Source organism: Nannospalax galili, unplaced genomic scaffold, assembly GCF_000622305.1.
Source record: "Nannospalax galili isolate Female #2095 unplaced genomic scaffold, S.galili_v1.0 scaffold87, whole genome shotgun sequence".
In the NCBI taxonomy this organism is placed as follows: Eukaryota; Metazoa; Chordata; class Mammalia; order Rodentia; family Spalacidae; genus Nannospalax; species Nannospalax galili.
In genome coordinates this window covers 20,883-47,040 of record NW_008360320.1, presented here as the reverse complement: position 1 = coordinate 47,040, position 26,158 = coordinate 20,883, and the positions used below count along the sequence as shown (strand labels likewise).

Below are 26,158 nucleotides of genomic sequence, written 5' to 3'. Positions count from 1 at the left end.
GGCCTGGAACTCCTTATGTAGACCAGGCTGGCCTTGAACTCAGAGATCCACCTGCCTCTGTCTCCAGAGTGCTGGGATTAAAGGTGTGCATCACCACACCCAGCAATTATTTGTCATTATTGTAGCTTGAATTAGGTTTTAAATAATAGAAACAACAGCGGCTTACAATACTGATATTTTCGGAGTTTGACTTGGCAAGGACAACTTCAGGGGTGTCCACGATGCTCGTGTACTTGAGCTTCACCACAGGTGTGCGGTAGATGCTGTCGCACAGGATCTCCTGGGCATTTTTGACTCTCAGCACCTCAGGAGACCCTTCTGGCATCCAGCCAATGCCACGCAGCCACTCCAAGTCAGCCTTGTAGATGGCCTGTGGAAGAAGACACACTCAGTGGAAGCAGAGTTTTTTTTTCCTTTTTGATGTTGATAGTAAAATAAAGTCACCATTCTCATTACGTTGTTTCTTATTTTTCACAAGAAATCATTTGAAACAGCACTGGCCTAATAATTCCTCCTACACACAGTAGTGTTTTGTCTTCTGTTTCCCGTGGCAGGGCATCTGTATTGGGTACCTATGCTCACAGTGTGGAAGCAGCTTTCCACTTGGGAGAACACATAGATGACTTCTGACTGATATCTAGGGCAATGAGAGTGGACTCTTAATATAATAATAATGGCTCTCCAGTGTGCTCTCTACATAGTCAGAATGACCTTTTTAAAATTCTCAGTGCAAATCTAGCACCACAGCATCCCCCTTCTATGGCTCCCACAAGTCTCAGGATAAAGACCAAACACCTCAACATGGACTCTGGTCTGGTTCTGGTCCCCACCTACTCTTCCCTCTGTTCTGGTCACACTGGCTGCTCCTGAGTGTCTCTGTGTCCTCATTTACCTTGGTAAGTCTGATAAATGAGATGCTCTTCCAATGAACGTTCCACTTCTCTTTGCACAGGGCTACAGCTCACTCTCAGCCATCCCATTTTTACTGACATTCTTTTCATTATCATCTACTTCTTTATCCATATGAACTCCCTCAAGCCAAGAGCTACGCCTTACTTTTCCTTCTTAATTTACCATTATATCTTTTGTGTTAATACAATACTTGGCATATGACGAACTTAAAAAGTATTTTTAGATGGATAATTAATAATTCAATAGCTAGCTCTATAATTTTGGCCTTAATTGAGATTTATTTATCTAAGATAGCCCCTTTCTTCTAATTTGGGTTTTACATATTCTTTTTTTTCAAGTGTGTATGGTATGAGCATATGCATGCTTGCATGTGTGTGGACACGTGTATGGGGATGAATGTGCACATGAGTGTATGAGCATGTGGAGGTCAAAGGCTGATGGTCAGGAATTATCCTCCATTGCCTTTCTACCTTATTCAGTGAGTGAGTCTGAGTCTCTTGGTCAAACCCAGAGCTAGTCGATACACCTAGTCCTGCTCGCTAGCTTACTGTGGGGATCCACTGTCTCTGCCTTCTGAGGCTAGAATTATAAGCAGGCTGTCACACCCACCTGGCATGTATGTGGGTTCTGGGGATCCACACACCAGTCCTATGCCTGCCCAGCAAGTAATTAACCTCTGAGCCATCTCCCCAGCCCTGATTTTGCATTTCCTGATTATTATTTCCCTATATATAAAAGTTAAGTAGCTGATAAACTGTTCTATGTTAAAATGCCACTGATTAACTTGATAAAAAGCCATTATTCAGAATATATGCATTTTGTGGGTTTTTTTAAATTTTTGTTTTTGTTTTGTTTGTTTTTGAGACAGGGTTTACCTGTAGCCATAGCTGACCTGGAACTCCCTATGTAGACCAGGCTGCCTCTGTCTCTTGAGTGCTGGGATTAAAAGCATGTTCCACCATACTTGGCCAGAAACAATATTTTAATAACTAGTTATAGAACACAAATGTCAAGCTAAAACTGAAGTAAGAGAGTGAAAAACACTGGAAAAATATTTAGAAGGATGGCACTATACCCTGAATTGTTTAAAGAGGGAGCACTAAAATTCAGAAGTTTCCTTCTCTTCTTTTAAGAATAAGATTAATATACATGCCTCAATATACTAATGCGGTTTATGCTGATGAAAAGACTACAGTCCCCTACAAACCTGTCTGCATCTTTCACTTGGCAATTTATTTTAATTCATTTATAGGCATACTCACTTAAAAATATTTTATTATTTTTATTTATGTATATGAGTGTATTGCATGCACGTAAGTGCACATGTGTCATGCAGTGCCTGCAGAGGTCAGAGAGGGTGTAAGATTCCCTTGGAAGTGGAGTTCAACTTAATAAACGATTGTTAGCCATGGTTGCTAGGAATTGGACCCAGGTCCTCTGCAAGAGCAGCCAGTGCTCGTAACTACTGGGCCACTTCTGCAGCCCAGCACACTTGCTTTTAACAAACTCATTATTTGCAAAGTATCTCTTGAAGACTAAGAAAAACAAGTTCAGATAATTAAAAGAAGGCATCCATTCCACCTAAGAAATAACCTTATGGAATCTAGCATTTAAAAAAATTTTTTTGGTGTCTTTGAGACAGGGTCTCCCTGTAGCCCTGGCTGGCCTAGAACTCTCTATGGAGATCAGACTGACCTTGAACTCACAGAGATTCACCTGCCTCTGCCTCCCAAGTGCTGGGATTAAAGGTGTATGTCTCCACACCCAGTATATTAAAAAAATAAATTGGCATAAAATATGTATCTATCTAAAAATGTCTTGTATAAGCTAAACTCCATGTGAAGAGCTTTCAGTTCAGTGAGACAAGTGAGCTCAAAGCATGTCGCTGACCTTTGAACTAAATCGCAAGGAGGACATCTCCATTCTTTGTCAATACAGAGTGGAAGGATCATTTAATAAACTTAAACATTATATACATCAATAAAGTTACAGAAAAATTCTGGCAACACCTTACCAGTGAAAATAAAAACCTCTGAACAAATCTAACAATAAGATGGGCAATCAGAAAATCTGAGAAATACTGAAGGGATGTGCTTACACGGGGAGAGTTAGGTTTTCAAGAACATTAAAAGGAGTCGGCACACCAAGCCATGAAAGACTTTCTTTCTTGGGGACACACTTACATCACTCTGCAGGTCATAGGCTTTCCTGGCTTGGATCACATCATTCTGGTCAGGGAAGCAGGACCACTGGTGCAGGTACTGGCGATAGTCCACGTCACTTGCTAATGCCTGGCCTTCTTTGGCAGCATTGATGGATACCATGTCCACTGGGATGGTGATCTTGGCCTTGTGGTCATTGTAGGCCTTTTTGTACAGCCTGTCATTTTGCATTTTCAACACATTCGCTGCCCAAACCAATTTCGGGTCTTCCTTGGCACTGGGGCATCCAATGTAATGGCCTTTCTGCTTCTCATAGGCAGTCTTGTACAAATACTGGGGAGTGTGAGCACAGAAGGAAGAGCTGTTTCCCCACATTCACTTTCTAAAGCCCCCATTCAAAACCATCCCACCTCCCTTAGGTTACTGACACAATTTTCTCTACGTTCGTGCTGAGTTTTACACTTTCTGTTGTATTGGTTTGTCTTCTATGTGTACATGGCTGGAAATACCGTGGGCATCTTCAAGGCAACACCTGTGTTTCTGGATCATTCCCCAAGTCCAACCTTGTTGACATTCCCCAGACTTCAGACATTGTTTGCTACCTTCAGGTGTTTTGCCACAAGCAAGCACAATCTGTATTCCATGTTGCTTTAAATCAAACGAATTGCTTAAATAGTTACTTTTAAATTACAAACTTATTTTAAAATGATTCTGACAGGTATAACCTCATATAAATGGAAGATGATCAATATCTCTATAATACATTAAAATAACTATGTAAATATGCACACCACATTTTGGGTACTAACTAAATTTTCTGTATCCATTATTCCAACAGATTTCTCTGTGTCTTGTAAATTAACTGATATTTAGAAGATTTTGGGAAAAAAGAAAAATGGTATGGATAAGCATAGGAATTGCATAATTAAATGTACATGCAGGAAGTTTCTCATGTTGTTTCACAAGCTGTTCCGCAATTTGGAATTTGGAAACAGTATACTAATAGCAATTACTGGCATTCTACTCAAATACAACGCCTGAGGAATTAGATTAAACTCCCTATGTGTCTAGTTAACGTTTGATGAATTTTGGCAAGAAAGTACTCTTACATCACTGGCAATATCCTGAGAAGCCTTGGCATGCTGGATCCCAATGGCATCTGCTCGTATGTCATAACCCGTCATCTTGACGTCTTCCCAAGCTTTCTGATAGTGTTTCTACAAAGGGAATTGCAATGCTACAGTCAGTCTGAAGAGGGCACTACTAAGTCAGCGTTAGTGATTAAGAATAGCTATTAACATTGTATGACATTTGGCAGTGACAATAAACTGCAACATTACTGACTTTAAAAACGGAGTATCTATGACAGTTCTGCTGAACACAAATCTCTCAAGATTTACAGGGTAGGTTCCTACTGAATTTGAGTTCCAGCACATTTAAAATGATTCTTAGTAAAGGAATTCCTAATAATTTTTTTTTTTGTCTCTTTTGAGACAAGGTCTCCCTGTAACCCCAGCTGTCCTGGAACTCACTATGTAGACCAGGCTGGCCTGAAACTCACGAAGATCCACCTGCCTCTGCCTCCCAAGTGCTGGGATTAAAGGCATGCGCCACCACGCCCGGCCCTAATAATTTTTTATGACAAAATTTAAGAGACAGCCAAATTAAAAAAAAAATCACAAAACTATATATTGATTTTTAAAGGAAAAAACAATGAATAAAAAGGTCCAATAAAAAGCTAAGCATTACGGTACATGCGTCTTTTAAAATTTTTTATTTATTTTTATGTGTGTGAGTGTATTGCCTGCACGTATGTAAGTGTACCCATGTCATGCAATGCCTGCAGAGATCAAAAGAGAGCATCAAATTCCCCTGGAACTTGAGTTACAGATAGTTGTTAGCTACCATGTGAGTGCTGGGAACTGAACCCGTCCTCTGTAAGAGCAGCCAGTGCTCTTAACCACTGAGCCATCTCTCCAGCTCTGGTATATACATCTTTAAGTTTTATGCTTTGCTTATTTTTGGGAAACCACTGTCTTTTCCCTCCCAACAAGGATACATCAGTACATTATTAAAAACAAAGATCTATGAACTATTTATCGGTGGCTTAAAGGCTAGGAAAAAAATGCAATGGATAATGCTTTTGCCCGACTTTCTTTGGCGTATACTGAGGAAAGGCTTGGTAGAGAGACTACCGACACAAATGGGTGTGCGAAGTCTTACGTTGCTAATCTGGATGGCATTGAGTTTGGACTGCAGCATCACTGGCGTGTCGGCTGGCACATTCACATTTGCCTTCTCTTTGTCCCAGGCATCGCGATACAATGGCTGTACACATGAAGTGCAACAGGATGGTGGATTAGTAAGTCAGTCAATTACCACATGAATAATGCTCAAAACTAAGAGTTATTGTTGGATGTTCTCCGATATAAATATATATATCATATTTTGTTTTTTTTTAATTTTAAAAGTACCAAATAACTTCAAAAATAACTCATACGATGCAATGTAAATTTAAAATGAGTCAGAAATATGGTAGCAAAATTCCTTGTCCACTTACCACATTTAACCATGTGGCCCTCAGGTCCACATGACAAGCAACTCTGATAAACCACAATGCTAATTAGGGCTTTCCTTTCCCAGCCCAAATAACTTCCATGATGTCTAATTCTCAGCTTGCATTATGACTGAATGGCCATAAATAGATGGCAGTTTTGTGGTCAGGGTATTAGGTTGCATGTCAGTCTGAATCTTTACATGTGATTAAAATGTGTGTCAGAGTCTGGACCCAATTGTTTTGACCAAAGTTGTATGAAAACTAATGAAATGGAGATAACTAATTGACTGACTATGAAGATCTATCTAGACTGAGGTGTACTCCAGATCTTACTGCCTGTGATACTGGAAATTTGAAGTTCACAATCAGAATTCTCCTAGGTTGAGATTCGTCTTGAAAACGTAACCATGCCAGCTTACCTCACTGATCTGCAGAGCATTGGTTTTCGCCAGGACCACTTCTGGTGTGTCCACAATACTGGTGAACTTGAGGGCCTCAGGCCTTATACGATACAACCTTTCATTCAAAAGATTCTGAGCATTCTTCACTCTCATCACTTCCACAGAACCCTCTGTCAACCATCCAATACCCTTCATCCATTCCAGGTCTGATTTGTACACATTCTACATTGAGGATGGGAACACAGTAAAGAAGAATCAAATTAGCCCACAGAGTGTGATACATGAAAACCACACACAGCCTCTACTTAAATTAGCTGAGCAGCAATCAAAGAGAAGATTTAATATGAATCTGTGGGTGTCATTCTCTGGTACCAGCTCTAGAAGCTCACGGTCTCCCATAGGAACTGGAGCACAGCTCACAAGTGGCATTTGGTGGATGACAGACGGTAATGGTACATACTTTTGCTTTTATATTAGGTTGGGTTTTTGTGCTCACTACTTGAAGTCTGTCTTTCATGTACCCCTGGGAATAACATCTATAGGAATTTTAGGGAAGAAGATCCTTAGATGTATGCATCTTATCTTCCTTAGATATGTATAGGATGTATACATATCTATATTTCTGCATGCGTCAAATAAATGAAGTAAGTACTTCTGTGTTTATATCTGTTTCTGATATTTAGACACCTGTTCATGCAAAGATAAAAGGTGAGAACACCAAGACTGAAATTTTCTACCTAACAACATGGAACAAGAAACCGATTTTCATCTTGGTGAACAGAATCCTGCTACCATAAACAAAAATCCTTCACAAGATACAAAATGTTGGAAAAAATTTTCTCCTATTACCCTAAATTTTACAGAATGCTTTAGGTCTTGTTAATATTACTTTTTAAATGATGCCTCTGGAACATACACTATGATTAAATACACACACCCCCATCTCCCCGGAGGGCACAACATACGCACATCGCTCTGCAGTTCGTAGGCTTTCTTAGCCTGGATCACGTCATTCTGATCCGGCAGGCATGTCCATTGGTGCAGGTAATTGCGATAATCGATGTCACTGACAAGGACTTGGCATTTCTTGGCTTGAACAATTGACATCATGTCTAAGGGTGTGTTATAAATCCCTTTAGACTTCTCATAGGCTTTTTTGTACTCTCTGTCACTCTGGATCTTGGCAGCATGTATAGACCATACCAACTTGGGGTCATCCTGCAGGCTGCGGAAACCCACATGGTGGCCCAGCTGTCTCCTATAGCCTTCTTTGTATTTGTACTAAAATTGTGGGAAAAGGAGAAAAAGACATATGAAAATAATATATCGAGATTTTTTTTTCTTGGTGTGATTTCAGGATCTTTTCTTAATCTTAATGCAAATTGGTCTGACCCTGCAATCATTATATGTTTGAGTTCACTTTAAAGAAATCAGGACTATTTTCGGTAGTTTCTTAGCGTAAGGAAACACTATAGAAAATTAGAATAATAATTTTTAAAAGGTAACTTTCTGAGCGATCACCTTGTGCCAGACATTATTACGAGAGCTTCAGATGTCTTAGGTTCATCCATACCAAACTGATGAGTTGCTTTTAGTCAAACATAGTTAAACAATGATAATTACAATCACAGTTAATTATCACAGTGCTGCTGTGAGGTAGGTGTTATTATTATCCTATAATTCAGAAGGAAAAGACACAGCAAGGATAATAAGGTTGCCCGGGAGGTGGAGCATTAGGTCAGATGGGCCCCAGAGTACTGAAGCAACCTCAGGTAGGGAAGAATATGGTTTTAGAGACAGACAAGAAATGTACACATTTCAGAGACACGACACAAGGTGATTGGCTTAAGTCAGAAGATGACAACAGGAGGTCTGTGGACAAGTGTTTCCACCTGGTATGCATCTACCCTGGCAGGAGATGATGCCCTTTTCTTTGCTGTGTTTGGACAATATGGAAATGTTCAGATTGAAGAGAGAGAGAGAGAGAAAGCTGGGACTGAGTTGCAGCTACCAGTCATTAGAGGCAAAACCAGGGACTAAGAAGGAGGAATCAGCTGTGTTCAGACAAGGCAAAGGGAAGAACCCAGAGAAGGATGAGGAGTTTGCTTGGAGCTGCAACTAGGGGAGGGCTGGGAAGGAGCTGTGTAGCAGTTTTCTGAGATTAAATATTCCATGGTGGAGGGAGACTTTTTAAGACAACAGGATGTTCTAATGGGGGATAAACAACAGGGTGTTCTAAAAGGAAGTAAACAACTGAACAGCTTCAGGAAGTCCCTATAACTGACCAGGTTCACTAGGCTCCTCCCTCCACAAGCATATATAAGCTTTCAAAGACTCTTGAGAGGCACCCTCAGACCAGACCAGCGACCTGCAAGAGGCTCTGACCAACTGAGTCTCCCTTGGGAGAGATTCTCCAATCTGTCCGGCTGCCTACAAGTTGTGCAGACTGCTCTAGGTTTCCTGCTTTTGGGAGCTATGGCCCATGCTGGAGTGGGCTTTGGTGACAGCTGTCTTTGAGTCACTTCTGCTCCTGTAAGTAACCCCTCACCCATACTCCTGTAAGTAACCCCAATAAAACTCACTGTTCCCAATTACTTTGGTCAATTGTTGGATCTCTATCTGGGGTGAGTAGACATTTGTTCACGTCTCCCCATGAATAGACACAAAACACATTTCACTATTACTGAACTTTAAAATTACTTAAAGTGAAGTAAACTTGAAACATTGCTGAAATATTATATATAAGTCTCCAGCATAAAATGTTTGAGATAAAATATAATTTCAGTCATAATTATTATACAGAAATCATCTTTTGTCATTTATACTATAATGTCAGAAATATTTTGGACATAAAATGACATTGTATTGCTTCTTGAATTTTCCCAAAAATTTTCATAAGAGTTCTTCAAGACAGGCAAGACCTTATTGCTGAAGACACAACATACTTCAGACACAGGAATTAGAGCAGTTGAGCTGGAGCTGACCTGGATGCCTCCTCCCTGAAGACTAGCTCTCATAGTATCAGAAGATACTATGCAAACTGCCAAGGGAGAAAACCATCAATGGTCCTATCCAGCTGTAGAGCCTATGAACCAATGGCCCGGCAAATTATCTCTACTGGTGAGTAGTGGTATTTTCATCTTGAGGGTAATCAAGAGCTGTCTAATTGAACTTAAAGCCCATTCACTGGGATAGAATTCATTAGTAGTATTGTAAATATAACCAAGGACTATAACTGGAGAAGTTATAGATCCTAGAGAAAAATCTACTTCTGTCACTTCCTCAGGCAAAAGTCATTTCTTACTGTATTCTAAGTACATATCCTTATATTTACAGAGAAGTGTACCTTTCACCACTCATCAGAGAAGCTTCTTTTTGCAACAGATGAAGACTATTACAAAGCACCACAACTGGTCAAATGCAGAGAATATGTGACTGTAGGGTGCCCAGCTCTAAATGATACCTCTATAATGCAACCTCTACATCTAAGGCTGAGGGAACACTGCAGAAGGGGTGGAAAGAATGTCAGATCCAGAGGGACAAGACACCTGTTGCTAGTTAATGCATTCTAGACATGATATGGAAGCTGCGCTAGTGGAAACTCCACAGTACGGTAGTCTAACAAGATTTGCAAAATGAAAAAAATGAGTTGACAGACCAAAGTGGATGGGGGAAATTTCATGGGATCCCACCTCAAGATGAAGAACTACAGGCAATCAATGGATGCTGAGGGAGGGAGACTCAGTTTTTTTCAGGGACTAGCTCCCTCATGGGTTATCTAATCTCAATTGGACAGCCCTAAACACAGGTACATAAGAGCACCAATTAATGGGCTCAATGCATCATATTTATGTGTATCTATAAATTTATGTATGTATATGTAACAATAATAATTAAAATAGAGGAAAAGAAATTGAGAGGGAGTTGGGGGACATGGGAAGAGTTGGAGGGGGACTGGGTGGGATGGAAATAATGCAAATACTATACTGGTATGAAACTCTCAAAAATAAAATAAAATTTAAAAATAGATTAAAAAAGAATTCTTCACAATATTTTGTTATAAACAATGAGATATTATTTATATATACCACATTTATTTTAACTGTTAGTCTATTTTTATCCCATTTCAATATTTTGAAGTAGAGAATATCTTGAGCACAAGACAAAAATGGAGTTGTTTACATGGACTGAAAAAACAGAATAGAGGGCTAGAGATATGGCTCTGCAGTTAAGAGCACTGGCTGCCCTTGCAGAGGACCTGGGTTCGATTCTCAGCACCCACATGGCATCTAACAACTGTTTGTAACTCCAGTTCCAGGGGATCTGACAACCTCTTCTGACTTTCTCGGGCATTCCATGACACAGGTGCACCTATAGACATGTAGGCAATGCGCTCATATACATAAAATAAAAATAGTAAATAAAATATTAAACAGAATCCTTGTAACCATCTCCTTATTTGTTTTATGGAGGAGAAAATTTCAGACGAGAACAGAAGGAAGTTACCTCACTGGCGATTTCTCTCGATGCTTTGGCATGCTTGATTTCAATGGCGTCTGCTCTTAAGTCATAGCCTTTCTGCTTGGTCTCATCCCAGTCTTTTTGGTAGAGTTTCTAGTGAGTCAAAACACAGGTTTATTTAAAGAAATGGAAATAGGAAAACATACTCATGGTAAGCATAATATGTCATAAACCATAATGTAAAGAAGGCAGTATAAGAAAAACATCCATTTCTGAGTTATTTTGCTATTGACTGTTTAACTTTGTAGCATAAGAGAACTCTGACAAAATTTAAAGCAAAGCATCTGGTACTATGGATGACTGAGTATTTACTTTCATCACAACTTGGTATGCATTTGAAAATACCCTACAACACAGTACATTGGAGATTAAGAACCAATGGCCAAGCCAGAGATGCTTCATTGAGGTCCAAAGAAGACCTACTAAGATTTTCCCTTATTTTGCCCATGATGAAGGACTGTGACATAAATATAATATATATCTTGTTCTTTGGATTAACTGAAATTTTCTTTTTGGATGTCACTTGACTTTGAAATGTCAAACAAGGTCTTTGATCAACCAGAAGACCTAAGGAGACAGTAGACGTTGTTGAGAGTGTAGGCACTTGACTAATCTTCCATAAGGAATTAAGCCATAGGCATTGGCTATGGGAAGATGGTTTCAAGGTTGAAGAGGAAACACCTATAGAACTCAGACACCCTAATTCTGGCAGTCTAGACATTCAACCATGTATTTATACTAACTTTTAAAAGACAAAATTTCCATTAATGAGAGATTAAAAAAAACCTGGCACCAAAAGCCATGGACATGACACAGATAGGTAACTGTCCATTATACCACTCTCTCAGCTCACAGATTAAGGCTTTTGCACTCTGTGTTTATTTCTCTTACATTGCTGATCTGCAAGGCATTGATCTGAGCCTGCAGCATGACTGGGGTCTCCAAAGGAATACTGATGTTGCTTTTATCTTTATTCCAGGCTTCCTGATACAGCCTCTGCGGACAGAAGGAAAACATAACTCAGCAGCAGAGAAAAGATATCTGAAACATTAAACCTTAGCAGCTCTTTTATCTAGAAGCAAATGTTTCTATATGTGTTTATAATGGTTAATTTGATGTTTCAATTTGAGTAGGCAGTGGTACTAAAATATCTGATCCAGTATTATTCAGTAGACTTTGAATAAAGCAAAGTACTTTCCATTGTGTGGATGGGCCTCGCCCAGTCAGTTGAAGGCTGTAATATACTCTTCAACATTGAACAGCTGTTCTTCCCTGTCTTGCAGATTTTGGAATTACCAGCCTGCGTAGCTGCATGAACCAATTTCTTAAGATTTCACCACCTCTCTTTCTACATACGCGTTTATAGAAAGAGCCTATTGAATCTGTTTCTCTAGGGAATCTTGATTCGTGCAATGTTGCACTCTTTATTATATAGTATTATGTTCCATGCCTTAGCATTAATACGAGTTAAATAAATACTTATTTCCCTCAATGACATGGCATTCTTTTGGTTTCGTGCTTCCAAGTCTGTTTGAGAGGAAGGCACATTCCCTCGGTTAGAGTTCTACCTTCAATGTGAGTTCAATAAGCTAATCAAGAGGCCCTCAGACTTGCTCCCCGCAGTGTGATTTTTTGAAGACAACAATCTGTCTCCTCAGTTTCAGCGCCATTATCTAACCATCCATCCAGAAACATGAAATCTTGGTAGTTAAACTGCTCTTACCTCACTCATTTGCAGAGAATTGGCTTTTGCTAGCACAACTTCTGGAGTGTCAACAATGGAGGTGAACTTCAAGGCTTCTGGTCGCGTCCTATACAGCCTTTCATTCACGAGGTCTTGAGCACCTTTCACTCTGGTCATTTCTACAGAGCCTTCTGGCATCCAGCCAATGCCTCGAAGCCATTCCAAGTCTGCTTTATACACGCTCTGCAAAGATGTTAGACCAAAGTATGCTAAATGTTAGCAAGCCCTCTGTTAGCTGAAAACCAAAGGTTCTGGTGGAGGGGCAGGGAGGGGAGGGGAAGCACAGAGGATGCTGGTTCTGCACAAAGAAGACATACCGTCTTATGGATTCAGGGTTTTTACTATTGATGACAAACATTATTTGTGAAAGCATAGTTATTCATACTATCCATGAATAGTAACATTATCAATTCCATGATATAATTATTTGATATTTTAAAAAATTATATAACTTAAAAGAATGTAAGGGGCAGGTGTGGTGGCACATACCTTTTTTAATACCAGTGCTTTGGAGGCAGAGGCAGTCAGGTCTCTGTGAGTTAGAGGCCAGCCTGGTCTACATAGCAAGTTCTAGACCAGCTGGGACTACAGGGAGACCCTATCTCAAAAAAGACCAAAAAAATTTTTTAAGGGAAATTTTATTGAATCTCATTCCATTTTAATCTTGTAATAAAAAACTCAATGAAATACTTTTCAGTGTTCTGGGACTAGTGTAATAGTGATAATTATTTTAAAACATTCAGATGCATTGTATTTGTTTGAATTGCCAGAAATTACAAATGACATGAAGAAATAGATGGAAAGTAAAAGACAGAACCCCAGTGGGGCGCCTCATCCCTGTTTTGCTTTCCATAACATAACTCCCACCTCTCCTCACAGCCCAGGCTGGGTTGTGTACACCCACAGGCCCTGACTGAGCAGCTAACAAATCCTTGTCTCCCCAATCCCTCTTTCCTCAAGTTCATGTTACATACATCACTCTGCAGGTCATAGGCTTTCTTTGCTTGGATAATGTCGTTTTGATCAGGCAGGCACGTCCAGTTATGCAGGTAGTTGCGATAATCGATATCGCTGACCAGGGTCTGACACTTCTTGGCCAGCACCAGCCCCAGCATGTCCACTGGGCTGCTGAACTTGGTCTTCCACTTCTGAAATTCCTTCTTGTACAACCTGTCACTGTGAATCTTGCCTGCATTCATGGCACACATAATCCTGGGATCATCTTCAACGCTTTGGGCTCCAATGTGGTGGCCTTTTTGTCTCTCATAGGCTTCTTTGTATTTATACTAGAGTGCCAGAAACCGAGGGTTAGAAACCAAGCTTTAGAAAGACACTCCATGCTATCAACTACTGATCACATGAAATGCACAAGAATTTCATACCTCAAACATTTGGCCATCTCTGAACAGATTTTATACTTTCTTAATAACTTTAATACTGTCTGAACAGCTTTATACTATCAAAAAATAACTCTAATCATATTTCCTCATTGGTGGGAACTTTCCTTGCATCAATTTTAATTATAATTCCAAAATGTATTCTCTGTGAAACAGGAGGAAGGTCTGGGGAAATGTGCATAGAAGCAATTGCAAAGTGGGGTGCATTGGCCAGACTTGGAGTTGCTCAGCACTGTGCAGAGCAAGGGCAACAGGGAAGGAACTCACATCACTGGCAATGTCCCTGGAGGCCTTGGCACTTTTGATGGAAATGGCATCTTCTCTCAGATCGTAGTCCTTCATCTTTGATTCGTCCCATCCCTTGGTATAAAGTTTCTAGGTAGAAGGCAAAACACAACAGAAAACCAAAATAATTTAGAAAGTCAACAGGCCTCTCCCAGAGAAGAAATTATTAAAGTGAAAAAGCATTTTAGTGACTTCTACAAAGGCTTAAATAACACCAGGGCATCTCCTTACCTGGCTGATATTGGCAGAATTGCTCTTGGCCAGCAGGATTTCTGGCGTGTCTGGCATCACGTGGATGGAGGCTTTGTCCGCATCCCAAGCTTCTGTGTATAAATGCTGTGGGAGAAGAAGAACTGAGCCTTCTACTGAAGCCAGTAACATCACAGTTATTGCCATATTTAACTCATATTTTACTGTAAATAAATATCGTAAGGTTATTTGGAGGTGAGGGAAGCAAAGAGGTAGTAGGAAGTAAAGCAGGGCAATATTTAAACAGCTATCACATGGTCTCAGTGTTGATCTAAGCCAGCACAGTGGTCTAATTATGAACTCATTTCACCAGTGAATCACAGTCTTAATCTTAGACCCTCCAGAGATGGAACTTGGTCACACAACTCTGATACAATACAAAGTCATCTTCAAACTGTATTCTTTGTAAGCTATGTGATCTTGAGAAAGGCACACAGCTCTTCACATTCCTGCCTAAAGAGAATTGTATATTTTTAATTAAATATTTAAGAGATTATAATATGTAAAATGCCTGAGCCACAGTAGGTCCTTAATATTTGTGTGTATGCGTGTGTGGTCTGGGTGTATGTTGTGCTTTATGTGTGTATATGTTTGTACGTGTATTTGTTTATATGTATATGTATGTGTTGTACGTGTGCATGTGTATGTTTTTGTATTTGTGTGTTTTTGAATTTGTGTGTTTGTGTGTGTGCTTTTGTGGTTGCATGTTTTTATATTTGTATGTATATGTATGTATGTGGTTTGTTTTATACCACAAACCTGGAGTTTGCTCTTGAGGCAATTCCCTGTTTGTTTTGAGCAGTCACTCTCATTACTAGAATGTCTGGAAGACATCCAGGTAGGGTCAGAAGAATTCAGTTAAGTTCAGTTTAGTATAAATGTGCATATTAAGGGACTACTCATTTGATAAAGAATAAACAGAACTGTGGAGAAAAGAAGTGATCATCTGTCTTGTGTCATACACTACAAGCAACAATAACAGTTCACTTTCAAAAGTGGATTTCCATAACTTAAACTGGCAAACCAGACAACTAAACCGAGTTGTGTACTGACACTTGCATGAGACACTGTGCTTTGTGGTTTATATTCCTTACAAGATGGACCAAGAATACCAGAGGTCTATGTCTGCTCTTCCCGGGGGAGTGTTCCATGCAGGGAAAGGTAATGCTGTCCATATCTCCAGGTCCTAGCTGACAAGGGTCTGTGTACTGCTCTAGGGAAATCATCCCAGGCTCCGCGTTCACATGCACACAGGGTTAGAGGGCACATTTGTAGAAGAGCACAGAGAGCTGGCTAGAATTCCAGAAGGTGCTCTGCAGAAGGCTTGTGGAGACTCAGACCCATACTCCCGCTCCTGTTCCATGGCCGTTTGTTACTTCACAGGCCAAGTCCAGTGGAGCCATGTCTCTGGTAGCAGGAAGTCATTGAGGACCCACCTTGCTCACAGTGATGGCATTATTTTTTGCCAGGACAATTTCAGGGGTGTCAGGAATGCATGTGAACTTGAGCTGGTCTGCAGGCTGGCGATACTTCCTGTCACTCAGGATTTCTCCCGCTCTCTTCACCTTCTCGACCTCTACAGAGCCAATGGGGACCCATCCAATGCCCCTCAGCCACTCCAAATCAGCCTTGTACACAGCCTGAAAACAAAAAACACATCAGCCATTCACAGACGTTACCTAGTCATCCCGGTACCTGACTGTGTTTGATTGAACACATACAAATAACTATTGGAATCTTATTTGCGTATAACTTTAGGAAGATCCATCAGACTATTTGTTTGAAATGGCCAATAATTGCTGCTCTTAAGATCCATAAAATAATTTTTTCAGAAAAGAAAAAGAACAATCCATAAAATCTCTTCAGTTTTGGAGGTAAAAAAACCACATTAAGGAAATCACTGCCCGCCTCCTGGAACAAGGCACTTATTTTCTGTTGTGATGCCCATACTGCTTCGTGTTGAAATAATACTCTTAGAAGACAGCAAGCTCCTGTCTGATCCATTCGTGGGCTTCACAGCTAGTCACATGATAGACACAAGCGTGAATACTCTCAACTGACCACATGTGAATTAATATGCTTTCTGGTGAAAAATAAAAACAACAGGTTTTTTTTTTTTTCATATGTTTGCGTGTGCTCCTAAATCAGACTGCATATAACTTTCTGTTTTACTTTATCCTAAGACCGTTTACTTAAATTTGTTGTCTGAATTAAAATAATTGTCTGTAAATAACTGGCTATTTTTCTTATAAGTAAAGTTAACTCTTTAGTTTTTATGGTTTTGGAAGAACTTTCCTATATTTTTACAATGCCATTACTTTTATAAGTTTTCCAAAAACTGTTTAGTAAGTGCCTGATCAGAACCAGACACTACTATACCAGTTTGAGCATTGAAGGACATCTACTGCTGATACCAGAACTACCTTGCATGTTTCTGGGCACTATCATTTTCCAGTTTCCTAGAAAGTTTCTCGAAATGTGCATGACTCATTCCTTAACTTTCACCCAAAAGTTTTATAATTGATAGCGCCTATAAGAAAAGGAGTCAATAAAAGGATGCAATCAATCCATTTGGAAAATTAGTTTGCTTTAAATTAGGAATTCTCAACCTGACATCAATGAACTTGGACAGAAAAATATAATAATCCTTGTTTTCATTATAGCAGTTGTGATTAAAAGTACAGGCAATGGATTATTGCACTCTAAACACTACATGTGACTTAGCAACAGACATTACAAACACTGTCATATGTTCTACAGATCTTACAGAGTTAGTCATTACACTATGGCTGCAATTATTTAACGTGTTAAGCAAGAAAGTGAGTGTACATATGTGTATATATATGCACACATATTACTATATCACAGATTTAGTTTAATATTTTCATAACTGTATTCAATTATTGGTTTCCCTTGAACTTATTTTATGCATTTCATAACACTGTGTTGAGAAGGGTTCACAGATTTTATTGGACTTCCCAAAGACTCATAGCGCTAAAAATGTAGGATCCCTAAACACACACACCCTACCTCTGCCACCAACTTTAAACTGTTTAAATATATGGTTAAGGAATATCAGAGCAACTCACATCACTCTGCAGGTCATAGGCCTTTCGAGCCTGAATGACATCATTCTGATCTGGCAGGCAGGTCCACTCGTGCAGAGGGTGCTTATAGTCTATGTCACTCACAAGGATCTGGCACTTCTTGGCCAGCACCACCCCCAGCATGTCCACTGGGCTGCTGAACTTGGTCTTCCACTTTTCAAAGTCCTTCTTGTACTCCCTGTCACTCTGGATCTTGGCCACGTGGATGGACCACATCATCTTGGGGTCATCCTTGATGTTCCGGGCCCCAATGTGGTGGCCCAGCTGTTTGCGGTAGCCTTCTTTGTATTTGTACTAAAGAAAGAAAAGGCGTGTAGGAATGGCTTTTATAAATGGATGTAATCTGGACTAAAGACTTTTAATCAACCCCAGTAAAACCATGTACTCTTGTGTCTTCTGACCTGGGCACTTGATCTCATTTCCTTGGCAAGCTCATTTTGTTTCTCCACCCCAAAAAGATAATGAATGAATGTGGGTATGCTTGAGAACTAACTAATATTAAAGTGCCGAAAGGCTGTGCACGCATCTCCACTGAACACAGTGGAGGTTGAGAAGGTTACATAAAGGAGATATTCTAGAACTAGGGATGAAAATGCCATATGGTCAGTTACAATTAGGTTGGAGCCAAACTTGTACTTCCCCAGTTGAAGCTGGAGAAAACATTTTGAATAAAATTATGCGTGGGGCCTGACTCAAGGACAGAGTTCCAGAGACAGGGTTCCAACAAGACAGTTCCATCAGGGCAGTTCCCGGAGACAGATGGTTAGATATCTGGGAGAACAAGTGGCCTCCAAGTTCAGACCCAATCTTAAAAACTAAATTTAAGAGTCAGGCTTTTTGTTTAGATAATTGAAATGTTGGTATAGTAATGCTACAGAGATATTGAGTCTGACAATAAGAACACACACTATTTATCTGTATTTTCCCCACTACTATTAAGATGAACATACATGAATATCATCTACCCAACTATAAAATAGGAACCTGGTGATCACAGGACAAGTACGTAGCAGGGCTGAGCCTAGACTGCAGAACTCCTTATTTCTAACTCTTCCATTTTCTCTAAACTACATTACCCAGTATACACTGGATTCCTTAATAAGACTGGTTTTCTTTTTTTTTTTCTCCTTTGATAAAATGATTAGACATTAAAAATATCTTAGAATATCTCCCTTGTAGTTATACCTTATAATGAATTCCTTGGTCAATGATATACATTACATTTAGGTAGTGTTCATGTGCCACCAGGAAGTATACTCCTTACTGAAGTTTCACCGAGAGAATTGTATCTTAGGGTTAAGAATCTACTTTTACAATTCAAGAATAATACATCATGGTCCAATTAACCCTGAGGGTTGCAGACTAAGTATATCCAGCTTAGCAGCTGAGTGACCATGCCTTGATAACTGAAGGAATGAAGGTCTTGGACTCTTTCAGGGGAAGTCTGGATTTACACCTTTGTTCTTTTGGTCTTCTTTTTTTTTGAGACAGGGTCTCCCTGTAGTCCCAGCTGACCTGGAACTCTCTATGTAGACCAGGCTGGCCTCGAACTCACAGAGATCCGCCTGCCTCTGCCTCCCAAGTGCTGGGATTAAAGGCGTGCGCTACCATGCCTGGCATATACCTTTTTTTTTTTTTTTTTTTTAAGAAGTGTCTCTGAGTAGACCAGGCTGGCCTCAAACCCACAAATATCCACCTGCCTCTGCCTCCTGAATACCGGGATTAAAGGCATGTGCCAGTATGCTTGGCCTTAGATTTATGTCTTAAGGAGGAAGCTGGGTGCATAGGACATGGGCACTCTCTGAAGATGTTTCTTGTGTGCAGAAAAGGAGAGAAGAGGCAAGTGAGTGCTGAGGGAAAAAAAGGAAAACACCTCAATCTCATTTGCTTCACACAGTTTGTTGACTGCTGTTAGGAACTTCTTACAAGAGATGCTCCTGAGAATTACAAAATATGAAAGACCTCTAAACCATGCCCACCATTAGCCACCTCCACTAGCCAACCTTCTTTTCATGTCACAAGAATATTTACCTGTGATATAAACCATTTTAATTTCACAAACATCTGGATTAACTACTGCTCAATTTCTGAAACAATATGAACTAGGGACACAGCTCAGTGGTAGAACCATCACCTAGTATGCACAAGTCCCTGCCTGGGTTCTATCCCAGCATCAGAAAACAAAAATAGAGAAAATCTGCAGGTTTTCTTTATTGTCTCTTTTTAAAGCTGTATTTGTTTCTAATTTTGACTTATTTATTTTTCTTTTATGTGGGTGTTTTGCTTGCACGTATGTAGGTGCACCCATGTTGTGCAATGCTTGCAGAGGTCAGAAGAGGGTGCTGGGTCTCTTGGATCTGGAGTTTTGGACAGCTGTTAGCCACCATGTGGGTGCTGGGAACTAAACTTAGGTCCTCTGCAAGAGCAGCCAGTACTCGTAACCACTGAGCCATCTCTCCAGCCTCATTAAGCTGTCTTTTTCAAAGCTCTTTCTGACTGGCTACCAGATGTTGGACACAATGTTTAGTGCCTTCTTTTCTTCCCTTCCTTTCTTTTTCATTTGTGACCCTGTATATGGGGAAGCTACTAATGGAGATTTGGAGAGACAACCAAAATTCTGGCAAGAAAAACTCTGAAAATTGCCACTTGACAACATCTTTGAGAGAAAATCTGCCTTTTAAAATATCAACTTACATCACTGGCAATATCTCTTGAAGCCTTGGCTGCTTGGATGGGAATGGCATCCAAGCGCAGGTCATAACCTTCCTTCCTGGACTCCTCCAGGGCCAGTTTGTAGAGTTTCTGTGGAAAGAGAGTTGTTATCACCACGCCCTTCAGAAGAAATGAAGCTGATTTTTGTTAGATTTTATCTCTCCTTATTTAAACCACTGAAACAAATCCCCAAAGTCAAATATTCTGGGAGGTTCATAAACCATGGACACTTGACCATGTGTTCAAAACAGGATTTTACTGACTTGCAAATTTCAAAAGTTTGGGAATATATCAATATTTGGTTGCCAAAATTTTTATTTTTCTAAACAATTATATGTAAAAAAAGCAACTATTTACTAGTGCAATCATAATGTAAAAATGGCCATCCTTAATGGGCAGGTCGGGGGAGGGTTATGGTCTCAATATGTACCAGGCTGGTCTTAAACTCACAGAGCTCTGCCTGCCTCTGCTTTCTGAGTGCTAGGATTAAAGGTGTGCACCATCACACATGGCAAAAATGACCATCTTAAATACTAAAGAAGGAAAAAGAATAAGGATAATGCTTTAAAATGGAATGCATTTGATTTTATGAAAAACCCAGCGCCTGTGGACTACCATGGTGGACCTTGATCAGCCTATGGACCTGAAATTTTGGTAACTGCCATTCTGAAAATATTCATTCTGATAGAAATGACTAGACAAATGCTTGCAAGTAGCAAAAAGTGATACCAATACCATATTGAAGGAGCAAAATAATAAAAAGCATAAGAACTTCCTGGAAACAGTTGTATCTCAGCACCCAAGAAGGGTTTGTTCCAAGAACTCTCACTTCACCCCAAGTCCTTAGATATGCAAGTCTCTTATATAAATGGGGGTAATGTAACCTATACACATCCTCCTACAGACATTTTCCTTTTGAGACAGGGACATGCTATGCAGCTCAGTCTCTGGCCTGGAACTTGCTACGTAGCCCAGACTAGACTCAAACTCATGATTCCCCTGCCTCAGTCTTCCTCCTGAGTGCTAGGATTCTAGGCCTACTCCACCTTGCATGTCCTAACTTTATGTATTTTAAATCATCTCCATATTGTTTATGATATTTAATACAATTTAAATCTACATAAATAGATATTATGCTATAAGATTCAGGGACAATAACAATAAAAAATCTCTACACACATTCAGTACTGTGCAGTATTTTAAGAAACTGTTTTCAAGTCAGGGTTAAACATGCAGGTGCAGAGCCTGCACTTGTGGAGGTTAACTATAGGAACACACTATCCACGGTGATTGGAAGGGAAGGCTTTTAGAGGGACATTACTGAAAAGTTTCCCTATAAGCATTCCACTTCCTGAGCGTTAACAGAAGGTTGGCCTTCTTTGTGGACTCACCACAAACCCACGATTAAAACAAGGATGAACTGTCTCTCCTACTGATAATGTCAGTTTTAGTATAGGTAATAAATTAGTCAAAACATTTCAGTGCTCTCTGGTCCACTCACATCGCTGTAGTTGATTCGGTTGAGTTTGGCCAGCATGATTTCAGGCGTGTCAGGCATGACATGGATGGTTTTCTTGTCATTGTCCCAGGCTTCGGTGTACAAGCGCTATTCAAAAAATGAGGAAGAGGAGTTCGGTGTTCACACTTTTGATTTTTGATTGTGTCAGTCATATCTCTTTTATATAAAGTAGAACCAAATTTATTAACATTAATTAAATTCCTACCTTTGTTCCCTATTAAAATTCTTTAAATAAATGCTTTTAACTATTAAAGAATTTAACAGTTTTGAAAAGCATAATTGAGTTGCAGTATTTATTTAGAAATCTAAGAATTATTGTAACACAACATTTTTTGTTTATTTTTTGAGATAGAGTTTCATATAGGCCAGGCCGGCTTAAACCCATTATATATGACTTCGAACTCCTGCCTCCACCTCCCAGGTACTGCAATTACAAGCATGCCCATCATGCCAGGCTTTATATGATGATAATATATCATGGTAATATATATATTAGGTTAGCCAGGAACTCATAGAGATCTGCCAGCCTCTCTGCCTCCTGGGATTGAAGGTGTGTGCTACCACACCCAGCCCATAGTATATATTTTAAAAATAATATTTTAAATTTATTCTTTGAGGTTTTATTTTATTTATTATTTTTATTTTATGTGTATGAGTGTATTGCCTGCATGTGTGTAAGTGCACCCATGTCATGCAATGCCCGAGGTTAGAAGAGGGCATCAGATCCCCTGGAACTGGAGTTACTGACAGCTGTTAGCCTCCATGTGGGTGCTGGGAATTGAACTCGGGTTCTCTGCAAGAGCCCAGTGCTCTTAACCACTGAGCTATCTCTCCAGCCAGTCTTTGAAAATTTTGTATATGTGTATACAATGTATCTTGATCATATCTATCCTCTAACTCCCACCCCCCAACTCCCCCTGAACCCCCTCCAAAACATCTCCTTCTCAACTTCAGGTCCCTTTTTTACTTTTTTCCATATCCACCTTTTAATTTATTATTTATTTATTTGTTTAATTTATATGTATGTGTATATGTCTGGGTATAAGAACGTGCATCATGTGTGTGCAGATGCCCACAGAGGCCAGGAAAGTGTGTCAGATCCCCTGGAACTGGAGTTAAAGGCAGTTGTGAACCACTCCCGTGTTGGTGCTGGGAACCAATTCCAGGTCCCCTACAAGAACAGCAAGTGCTCTTCACTGCTAAGTCATCTTTCCAGCCCCTTTCATAGCATTTTAAACAAGAGTTCAGTATCACTAAGTAATAAAGATATTTTAGTGGAGAAATCATTTCATATTAAGGGCGGTGATCCAGAAAGATAAAAACCACATGTTCTCTATCATATGGGAACTCTAGTTGTAATATGTGTGTATGTATGTATAGTAGCTTGTTGGGTAAAGGTACTTGCCACCACACCTGACAACTTGAGTTTGATCCCAGGGAGCCCCATATGGTGAAAGGAGAAAATCAACTTCCAGAAGTTGTCCTCTAAATCCCACATGTGTGCCATGGCACACATTCATGTCACACAAACCCACAGGATATAAATCATTCGATCAATAAATAATAAATAAAAAATATAATAGAAAGTATCAATGGTGTAAATGTGTGCAAAGCCTAAAAAAAGCTAGAAAAGAGACTAAGAAAGCATAAAAAGAAGTATGGAGGAAGTGAGAGGAGGCCAGAGGGACACATCACTTGAAAGCAGAAAAGAAACTGCGCAGAGGATTACACAGGGGATGCAAGGGGGTAGGGGAGGAGGGATGAGATGGAAGAGAGCCAGCAAAATACGGTTTGAAAATAACATAGTGATACCTAATACTTTGTATGCTCACTTTAAAAATTAAATTAAGGGGCTGGAGGGCTGGCTCAGTAGTAAGAGCACTGGCTGCTCATGCAGAGGACCCAGCTTTGGTTCTCAGCACCCACATGGCAGCTATAGCCATCTATAGCTCCAGTCCCAGGGGATCCGGCACCCTCTTCTGGCCTCTGTGGCCATTACACAACACTGGTGCATGACACACATTCAAGCAAGACACTTGTACAAGTAAAATAAGAACAAATAAATAAAATTTAAAAATTGAATTAAAAAGAAAATCTTATTAAAATAAGCCTTACAGTGATCTTTTGAGGTGTAGTAACATTCCAGAGTTTTTGCCTTGCCTATGGTAACTCCTGACATCAAATGGTGGAGTGAAAACTCACCTTATTCATGTTTATTGCATTGTTCTTCGCCAGCACCTGCTCCAGGGAGTCAGTTATACTGGTGAATTTCAATTTATCTGGACGCTGACGGTAGATATTATCGCTTAGTATCTCTGTGGCCCTCTTGGCCTTAACAACTTCCAAGGAACCAATTGGAACCCATCCAATGCCTTTCATCCATTCGAGGTCTGCCTTGTACAGATTCTGAAGACAGATAGGTAAGATCTATTAATTACTGCTTCAGATTCATTGTCACAAAACAAGTCATACCCAAGAAACAGAAATACCGATGGTAGGGGTGTGGGTGGAAATAGGCTCAGCATACAATATAGGCTTGTGAAGATAAGTTAAAAAAAGGAATGCTGCTGAACAGATAAAGTTCCCAGCACACTCTAACACTTGATTGGCACATAATGTTGAACCCTATGCAGATTTTTTTTCCTGATTTTTTTAAGGCTTTGTCCTGTCCTTGAAAGTTTTACAGGATCTTTCTCACAAGACCAGTGCTTCTTAAGCCTTGGCAAATGTGCCCCAATTACTCCAAATCAAACCACATATACAGACCAATGGCATAAAAGTACTACAATCACAAAAATCCTCATCTTAACTTCCATCTTTAAAAATCACAAAATATCAAGTAAGTAAAGGAAATGTACTGTTGTAAAGACACTAGGTATTTATTTAGTTTATTCCCAAGAGGACAAGTTAACTATTAGTATTAAATAATTGATTTTGAAAAGCAAAAATGTCTTAGCACTTTCCTGTAAGTATAAGATATGAGATATGTTTATTAAAAAACAATACACTTTTTTCCTACTCACCATTTACTCCCTGCCAACAAGGCTATGTTTATTAAAAAACAATACACTTTTTTCCTCCTCAATATTTTCTCCCTGCCAACAAGGCCACTTTTTTTCTCTCTCTCTCTCTCTCTCTCTCTCTCTCTCTCTCTCTCTCCATTTTTCTTCTTTGAACAAAAGTTGATAGTAATATAGTCTTTCCCGTTTTGCATATACCTTTAAGGAAGGATGCTTTATGGGAGATGCCTTTCAGATATTTGACTGTATACTTCTAGGAACATACAGACTCCAGACTCTTGAGACTAATTAGAATTTCACAGACATGCTTCTAATCTATTTTACCTTGCACCGATGATACTCACATCACTCTGGAGGTCATATGCTTTCCGAGCCTGAATGACATCATTCTGGTCAGGCAGGCAGATCCATTCATGCAGCCGGTGTCTGTAGTCCACATCACTGACCAAGGTCTGACATTTCTTGGCTAAAACGATACCAAGCATGTCCACTGGGCTGCTGTACCTTGTCTTGTATTTCTCAAATTCTTTCTTGTACTCTCGGTCACTCTGCACTTTGGCGACATGGAGGGACCACATCATCTTGGGGTCATCGTGTATTGCTCGGGCGCCAATGTGGTGACCCAATTGCTTCCGATAGGCTTCTTTGTATTTGTACTGAAAGAGAGAAAGCAGAGCGTGAGAGGAGGCAGAGAGGGTTGCTGCCTTCTGTGAGATGCTTTTCTGAGAAATCAGATAAAGAGGTTCTTCCAACAGGCTGCTGTGATGGCATGCTTTGAGGTAAGCTTCTTCCAAAGAAGGTGTTGTGCTCCATGGCACATCTCCACATAAGAACCCCACTCCCACTACTCCTTTAGAAGTCCCAAAGAATCAGACACTGGCAAAAGCAATCAAAATTGAACACCGAGTGGGGGAGTCCAATGACAGTCACAAGCCATGCCAGAGTCCCTGAAGTCTTCCCACCAGCAAGTCTGTCCAGAGTACACCTGGGGACATGCTTACAAGCCTGCTCACATGGCTCACAGACTTTTCCCTAGGAAGCTGAGAAATAGAACACAAACATTTCCTGGGCCACATATAGCCTGAAGGAGCAAACATATAATCCAGGAGGGGTAGTTTAAAAAGTTTTTTAAATTTATTTCTATTTTGTGTGTATGAGTGTTTTGCCTACATGTATGTAAGTGCACCAGTGTTGCGTAATGCCTATGGAGGCCAGAAGAGAATGTCAGATCCCTTGTAACTAGAGTTATAGACAGTTGCCAGCCAGTATGTGGGTGCTGGGACCCAAACCAGGTCTTCTGCAAGAGCATTCAGTGCTTTTAACAACTGAGTCATTTCTCCAGCCCTTAGGGGTGGTTTTTAAATGGGAAATTTCTGTTATTTAAAAGTATGGGACTTTGGTTTCATGAAAAAGCTGTAGAGATCTTTTGCCCAACAATGTGAAAATGCTGAATACTAATGAATTGTGAGCTAAAAAATGGCCACATGCTCCTAGCCTGCACTACTATCCTCAGGCCTCTTGGGGTAAGTATATAGCACAGCTCTCCATACCAGGACTCCCTAAGCCTCATTC

The 26,158-nt window shown here is 40.0% G+C and overlaps 1 protein-coding gene across 1 annotated transcript in view; it reads right to left on the bottom strand.

Moving 5' to 3' along the window:
- The window catches only part of Neb (nebulin), a gene marked incomplete at its 5' end in the record, with an annotated part of 124,214 nt that overhangs the window by 80,887 nt on the left and 17,169 nt on the right, over positions 1 to 26,158 (bottom strand). Inside the window, 18 exon segments of the mRNA XM_008825145.2 lie at positions 167 to 370; positions 3,096 to 3,407; positions 4,184 to 4,291; positions 5,298 to 5,402; positions 6,051 to 6,254; positions 7,002 to 7,313; positions 10,539 to 10,646; positions 11,445 to 11,549; positions 12,277 to 12,480; positions 13,272 to 13,583; positions 13,962 to 14,069; positions 14,211 to 14,315; positions 15,665 to 15,868; positions 17,318 to 17,629; positions 20,030 to 20,137; positions 21,549 to 21,653; positions 23,769 to 23,972; positions 24,931 to 25,242. Of these exon segments, the coding sequence (XP_008823367.1) occupies positions 167 to 370; positions 3,096 to 3,407; positions 4,184 to 4,291; positions 5,298 to 5,402; positions 6,051 to 6,254; positions 7,002 to 7,313; positions 10,539 to 10,646; positions 11,445 to 11,549; positions 12,277 to 12,480; positions 13,272 to 13,583; positions 13,962 to 14,069; positions 14,211 to 14,315; positions 15,665 to 15,868; positions 17,318 to 17,629; positions 20,030 to 20,137; positions 21,549 to 21,653; positions 23,769 to 23,972; positions 24,931 to 25,242 (3,432 nt within the window).